The sequence below is a fragment of the Hemicordylus capensis genome, chromosome 1, assembly GCF_027244095.1.
Source record: "Hemicordylus capensis ecotype Gifberg chromosome 1, rHemCap1.1.pri, whole genome shotgun sequence".
NCBI classification, from domain to species: domain Eukaryota; kingdom Metazoa; phylum Chordata; class Lepidosauria; order Squamata; family Cordylidae; genus Hemicordylus; species Hemicordylus capensis.
In genome coordinates, this window is record NC_069657.1 from 173,084,378 (window position 1) to 173,091,764 (window position 7,387).

Below are 7,387 nucleotides of genomic sequence, written 5' to 3' on the forward strand. Positions count from 1 at the left end.
ATGTGACATTTGAAATGCTTTCTGGGGTCCGTCCACCGGTTTTTGGGGGTCGGTGTACCATAAGAACGCCCCCCACCTCCTGGTGTACCTATTTGTATCATAAAAGTAGTAGCGGTTCTGGCGATATGTCCTTTCCCAGCTCAGGCCCCCACATCCCTGCCCCTGCCCAATATCCATGGCCTTACACACATCGAAGCAGACTGTCAGCGGCCCCTCCTGACTGTAGGTTGACGCATTTGATGCCAGAAGGGAAAGCCGTTTCCTCGTGCCTGCAGAGTATCCATAAACCCAAACTCGAACCTGTTTTCTTATTCCCTCTGGCGTGTGACATACCGTTTTTCCATTCTCTATGTAGGTTTTATAAGTTATGTTATTTTGGAGGCAAATTTCCCCGGTTTTTCCTTTGCATGTATATGCAGTGTGGTAGACCAAGGTCTGGGATATGTTTCTTCCATTTAGGGTAGTGGTCACGCAGTGAGAGCAGGCAGCCATAGCTGGCTGGGTGGAGGGGGCCTGACGGCGTGACCGCCCCCCGGGAATCCCCACCCTGCACAATCCCATCCACCCCTCAGTGAGGTCCCTCAGGGAATGCACAGGTCTCTCCCCATTTGTCCCACAGTCAACAGCCATGGCTGTGGGGTAAGGGCCTGCGTACCCATACCGTGATCCCTGTAGACCTCCATGAAGGGTGAAAACGGCATCCCAGCATGTGCCCGGTGCCCAATGTCGAAAGACAACACACTGTTGGTATAGCTCTTGGGCAAAAAGATTGACCCTCTGGGGAACCCATGGCCAGTGGTCCAACTGATGTCTGTGGACACTCAGCCAGATGTTAGGGTCCACTGAGAGGGTGTGTGTGCACCTTCCAGGGTAGTGACCTGCGTTCCATTTAAACGCTATAGGTGTTTTTACCCTCCCATCCCTATACACCCAGTCCCAATATACTGTCCGTCGGCCACTGTTACGGATACACAGGCTGGGGGTCAAAGGGTCGGAGGTAGCGTTCGTTCCCCGGCCCATCCCAAGCATCCCTAAGACCACTAGGACCAAACCACAAATCATCACTGTGTGTGCCGCAAAAGGTGCGGGGGAAACAGCAAACAACAAGGACAACAACAGAAACAGCAAAGAGTACAGCCAACACCTCCCACCACTCGTCCCACAGATCAACACCCATCAACATCAGTTACATCAATGAATTTGCCGTCCCCGATATATACGAAGTCCAGTTGTTCGTCTGGGTCTGCAGGGAGGTCGGTGTGGACAGGAACGGTCCTCCCGGTATGCAAGACTGCCGCCTCCTGACTTCTTGGGGGTGGAGAACTCTGGGTGTGGCGCTGGATCTTTAGGCGTAACGGGCCTAACTGCTCACACGCCCACTCGTCTGCTGGTGCTGGGACTGGCTTCAGGCGGGAGATATGGACCCAGGCTTTCAACCCTTCGACCCTTGCTGCTGTGGGTGTGCTGAGAAGGACCTGCTTTGGCTCTGACCACTTGGGCTCAGTGCAATTGGGATGTAGTTCCTTCACCAGGACCCAATCCCCCGGGTGCACCGTAGTGGGTAGATCTGGGCGCACCGGCAAGGCTGCTGAGACCTGGAGAGATAAAGCAGACAGATCCCCTACGAGTTTTCTAAGGTATGCCTGGGTGGTTTCGGGAGGGTCCATCAGCTCCGAGGCAACAAAAGGGTGGCCATACACCAGCTCGAATGGGGACAATCCCAGTCGAGAGGATGGGGCCGCTCGGACCCGGGTCAAGGCCAAGGGTAAGACCTTAGGCCATTTCAGATTAGTTTCCTGACACAGCTTGGCAATATTAATCTTCAGGCTTTGATTCATTCTTTCAACCTTCGCGGAGGACTCTGGGTGATATGCAGAGTGCAGAAACCACGGGATGTCTAACAATTTGCAAACCTCCTGAACCACCTTTGAGGTAAAGTGAGGCCCATTGTCACTTTCGAGGCCCCTTGGGACAGAGAACCTCGGAATTATGGATTCAACCAGGGCCATGACTACCTCCCGGGCTGTTTGGGTGCGGGTTGGAAACACCTCTGGCCACCCGCTGAACAGATCCACAAACACTAGGAGGTTATGTTTGGTTCCCTGTCTTGGCATTTCAGTAAAATCCACCTGCCAGGCCTCCCCAGGGTACCTGGCAGTGCGCAGCCTTCCCCTTGGGACTGGCACCCCTGTTTTAGGGTTGTTCCTTTGGCATATTGGACATGTTTTTGAGGCATTCCGGCATGCCTGCCGCAGCCCCTTATTGCTGTACCTCTGCTTCAGCCACCTGTAAAGGGTGCGCGCTCCAAGGTGTGTGCTAGTATGCATATTCTTAATGACATGGGGGACTAGGGCACTAGGGAGTTGTATCCGCCCATTCACCACCCACCACCCGTTCACCCATTTCCCGTCTGGGCTTAGGTGGTCCCTTGCATCATAGATTGAAGGCATCTGGGTGGGGGTGACTGGAATTAGGGCTCCCACACATGCTGTCCCCTTCGGTTCCCAAGCTGGGTGTAGTCCTCTGACCTCCTCCCTTTCCATTTGCGCCGCGTGTCGGGCACAGGTGTCAGCCAGGCGATTTCCCCGTGTCACGGGGCCATCATCTGTCTGATGCCCCCTGCAGTGAATCACAGCTATTTCTGAGGGCAGCAGAAGGGCCGAGAAAAGTCTTTCCAGAAGCGGCTTCATTTTTAAGGTTTTTCCATCTGCACCCCTAAAGCCCCTAGCCTTCCATAAGGAAGCATGGGTGTGTGCGGCCAGGAATGAGTATCGGCTGTCAGTGTAGATATTCACTCGAATTCCCTGGCAGTAGGTGGCAGCAGCGATCAGGGCTTCAAGTTTGGCCACTTGAGCAGAACACTGTGGGGGCAGTCTTTTTAAGATTACTGGGTGTTCCTCAGTGACCACAGCATACCCTGTATACCTTTGTCCGTTGAGGACAAAAGAAGACCCATCTGTCCACAGGGAGAGGTCTGGATCAACAATGGGCTCCATCCTGAGATCAGGACGTATACCCACCGTCTCTGCCAAGACTCTAAGGCAGTCATGGACAGGGGTGACAGCTGGCAAAGGGAGCAGGGTAGCCGGATTGAGGCAGTTAGATTTGTGTAAGGACACTGAGTCATTTTCCAAGAGAATAGACACATAGCGAGTAAGTCTGGCTGAGGTCGCCCAGGCCGGTAGTTTTTGATCCAGGAGAGCAGCCACAGAATGAGGGGACTGTACATGTATCGGGCTCCCTGCAGAGATTTTTAAAGCCTCTTCAACCATCGTTGCCGCTGCCGCAATGGCCCGCAAGCAGGCTGGCCACCCCTTGACTGGGCTGTCTAAATTTTTGGAGAAATAGGCTACTGGCATCCTGGCCGGACCCACGGTCTGGGTAAGAACAGCCAGGGCCACTCCTTGTTTCTCGTGTACAAATAGCTCAAAGGGCAAAGTCCGGTCGGGTAATGCCAGGGCTGCTGCAGAGGCTAGAGCAGACCGGATAGCTTCCCACGCCCTTTGGTGGGTGCCCGTCCATTCCCAAGCCATATTTAAGGCTGTCAATTCATACAGAGGCTTTGACAAGACAGAGAACCCGGGGACCCACAGTCGCCCATATCCTGCAATTCCCAGAAAACTACGGAGCTCCTGCACATTTTGGGGAGGATTTAAATCATTCAACGCTTGGATACGGGATGGATGCAGGTACCGAGTACCTTTTTCCAAAACATAACCCAAATACCGGACCTTTTGGGATACCCACTGGATTTTTGACTTGGAAACTTTGTACCCACAGGAACCCAAGTGATTTAATAATGCCACCGATTGTGCGGACGCTTCGTCCGCCGTTTTCGCTGCGACCAAAAGATCATCCACATATTGCAAGATGGTCACTGCGGGTGGCTGGAAATGGCTCAAATCAGCGGACAGAGCCCGCTGAAAGGCGGAAGGCGAGTTAGAGTAACCCTGCGGGATCCTCTTCCAGGAGAACTGGTTTTTATGGGATATGGGACCATCAGGATCTAACCATTCAAATGCAAAGATGGGCTGTGACTCCTGGGCCAAGGGAACACAGAAAAAAGCATCCTTCAGGTCCACTACCACGTACCAAGTTTGATCTCTGGTTAGGGTGGTCAAAATGGTGTGGGGATTGGCTACCATTGGGTGCAGTCGGAGTGTTCGGGCATTTACTTCCCTAAGGTCCTGCACAAACCGCCATGATCCATCCGACTTTGGTACGGGAAGGATGGGTGTACACCATGGGCTGGACACTGGCATCAGCAGATCGGCCTCTAAGAAAGCCTGAATTATAGGCTGGAGTCCAATGCGGGCCTCCCTTTTGAGAGGGTACTGCCGCACGGAAATTGGGCATGCCCCTGGTTTCAGTGGGACTTGATGAGGGGTTGCATATTTGGCCAATCCTGGTGTCCCTGTATACCAGACCTCAGGGTCTACCTCCCTCCACTCCGCGGGCTCGGGACCAAGTGTGGGTTCCAGATAACAGATGTAAGCAGTTTCAGGTGGGAAGGACAAAGAGAGTCCCTCTGGTCGGCAATGGATGTCTGCCCTTAGTTTGCACAAAAGATCTCTTCCCAAAAGATTAAGGGGGCATTTTGGGAGTACCAAAAAGGAATGTTTGACTGATGGGGTTATTGGGACGGGTTGAGTGACTGGCGCTCGGGATGGTTCCCCACCAATGCCCACCACTGGAGTGGTGAAAGTGGTGAGGGCAGGGACTGTGTCCCTGTGTCCAGCCAACACACTATAGGTAGCCCCTGTATCTACCAAAAATTTCTGAGGGCGACCCAAAACACAAAGTTCCACTAGAGGCTCAGGGGTCGCAAACAGGGGAGAGCCTCTGGGACACCCTCAGTCTTCATAAGCTTCTGCTGCCATGAGGGGATGAGGTCCCCCCACGGGTGGCCCCTGTGGCCTGGCACTCCCAGGTTGGGCTTCCCCTCTACGGACTGGGCAGGGGTAACGGTTACCCTCCACCATGGGGAAGCCTGATCGGGGATGAGGATGTTCCCTACCTTTTCTCTCCCCTGGATAGAAGGTGGCATAATTCTCCCTCTGTTGGTTGGGGCACTCATTCTTCCAGTGGCCTATTTGGCCACATTTGAAGCACGGACCCGAGTTTCCTCCTGGGCTTCGCCCGTTTGCCCTCGAGGAATGAAACCGGGGCTGGGGGTTCCCATAATTTTGTCTTGACTGGCCGGGGGCGGGCTGCAAGGCTGCTGCCAACAAGGCAGTTTGTGGTTGCAGGGCCGCTGCCAACAGGGCGGCCTGTTTCTGCATCTTCTGGTCCTCTTTCACTTCCTCCATCTCCCCCCTCTGATGGAACACTTGGAAGGCAGTCTGTATGAGGGTTTCCATGGGTTGGGCGGATGGGGCTGTCAGTTTCTGCAACTTCTTCCGAATGTCTGGGGCTGACTGGCCAATAAAGGCTGTTTTTATAGCCGCCTCATTTCCCGGAGCCTCTGGGTCCAGGTCTGTGAAGCGACGGAAGGCATCCTTCAGACGCACTAGGAATTCCGTGGGGGACTCCTGGGGTCCCTGTATCGCTTCATACACTCTATGGAAGTTAATAGCTTTTGGGACTCCTTTCCGGAGTCCGTCCAAGACGGCAGTTCGTGCTGCCATGATCAAGACATTCCCCAACTCATTGTTAGGGTCGGTTGCAGGCTCTGGTGGGTTAGGGCTGATCAATGCCAGAGGTTCTGGCAAGTTGCCCGCATCATAGCGCCCCTGGGCAACCTGCTCCCCTCTCCAGGCAGCATAGGACGCATGGGCCTCCTTCAGCACCTGGCGGAGTTCATCTTCACTCAGAAGGCTAGTAAGGAGAGTGAAGAGGTCAGGGATGTGGGGCCGGTGGGTGGAAATTATCTGACCCACCAGATCCACATACTTCTGGGGGCTTTCCCGATACGGCGGAAGCCCCTGTCTCCAGTTATGAAGGTCAGAAGTGGAAAAGGGGGTATGGACTAAAACCAGTCTTTGTCCCATAGGCACTGCCCTTAGCGGACACTGCACAGCCCCCAATCTCTGAGGCTGTCTTCCCCTCGTGGTCCTGATTGGTCTCTGAGGAGTGGACCCTGCAGTGTCCCCTGCATCTGAGTCATCACTCTCCTCCTCCTCTGGAGGGGTGATGGCGCCCTGAGGGGACGACCCCGATGTCTCCAGGGAACCGGGAGAGGTCCCTGTCCCCGACAGGGTGGATGCCCCAGATGGGGTGGATGGCTGACCCCCGGAGTCCCAAGTAGGGGACATTCCCATAACCTGTTGGACAAACTGTATGGTCTGCCTGGCGAGGGAACCGGGAGAAAGCATCCCTGACGGTCCCTGTGATGGCTCTCCAGGCCGAACCGCAGGCGGGGCAGTTGGGTAGGGCGGGGGAGGAGAAAGACGATCGTAGGGGTAATCATCCTCCTCCTCAACCTTCCGTATGGAAGGGGCCGGGGGAGTTACTGGAAACACGGAGGCAGCCGCCTCCTGAGGCACTGGTTTCTTCACCACAGGGTGGATCTGGCTCCCCATGGATTTTGTTACAAGGGCTGGGTTTGGAGGGGGCAAGGATCCTGCCTTGCAACCCTCACAAAGATCTGGTCGGGTGCTCAAAGACAAAAACATTTCCATATATGGCCACTCTTTATCTTTAAAGTTTAAACTTAAGTAGATAGAAAGATAGTTAATTCGCACATCTAGAGCGCCCTCAGGTGGCCAGCGAGGTAAATCTTGGCCCAGAAAATACGTGGGCCACACAATTTGGCATAAATTTATCAGCTGGCGCTTTGTAAGTTTTTCAGAGCTCTTAGGTTTGAATTGCTTAAAATGGTCCAGAAGACATTGAAGAGGGGTAGTTTTACTATTCGTTCCCAATTTCCCATTTACTGTTCCCATCATTTATTCTTCCCAGTTTCCCAATTCCTTAACCAACCTGACCTAACCAAACCTCTGCAAGAATAGCCTAACGGGTTTTTTCGCCTCTGCCTCCCTTATCTCCACTAACACCGGGCTGGGCCTTGGCGCACGTCGTCCGCCCCCCTCAGGCTTGGGTCTGGGAACACTTGTCCCCTCCTTTAAGCGTACCGACTGTGGTGGACAGGTGGGGTCAGAAACGGGGTCAGGCCTCTCACCCCCCGGTCGAACAGCTATTCCCAGGCCAACCTCCTAAGTATGGACCCTTTTCACATTCACACACACTTGCGCTCGGGCTTTTCCCGACTGGCCTTCTCGCGAAGGGACAGAACTGCGGTACTGGCCCTCCTCTTTCACGCTTCCGTATGGAAATCTCTTGCACACAGGGTCACAAAATTCACACACCTCCCCCCTTTTCCCCAAATAATAATTTTATACTTACCCCCTCAAGTTCTGGTCCAATCACAGCATCAACCTCCTTGTTC

The 7,387-nt window shown here is 54.0% G+C and overlaps 1 protein-coding gene across 1 annotated transcript; it reads right to left on the reverse strand.

Moving 5' to 3' along the window:
- Positions 1 to 1,166: 1,166 nt before the first annotated feature.
- Positions 1,167 to 6,521, reverse strand: LOC128330125 (uncharacterized). The gene is made up of 3 exons (XM_053262498.1): positions 5,018 to 6,521; positions 2,529 to 4,528; positions 1,167 to 1,925 (listed from the first exon to the last, which is right to left on the reverse strand). The coding sequence occupies exons 1-3, from the start codon at positions 6,519 to 6,521 to the stop codon at positions 1,167 to 1,169; spliced, it is 4,263 nt and encodes a 1,420-aa protein (XP_053118473.1).
- Between the last annotated feature and the right edge of the window lie 866 nt (positions 6,522 to 7,387).

What these genes read in the sequence shown, in the direction of transcription:
- LOC128330125 (XM_053262498.1), bottom strand. Translation starts at nt 6,521, where the DNA reads ATGGGGAGCCAGATCCACCCTGTGGTGAAGAAACCAGTGCCTCAGGAG. An exon ending in CTATCCAGGGGAGAGAAAAG is followed by an intron (nt 4,529 to 5,017) that starts GTAGGGAACATC and finishes ATTGCCGACCAG; the next exon opens with AGGGACTCTCTTTGTCCTTC. An exon ending in CGCAAATGGAAAGGGAGGAG is followed by an intron (nt 1,926 to 2,528) that starts GTCAGAGGACTA and finishes TTTACCTCAAAG; the next exon opens with GTGGTTCAGGAGGTTTGCAA.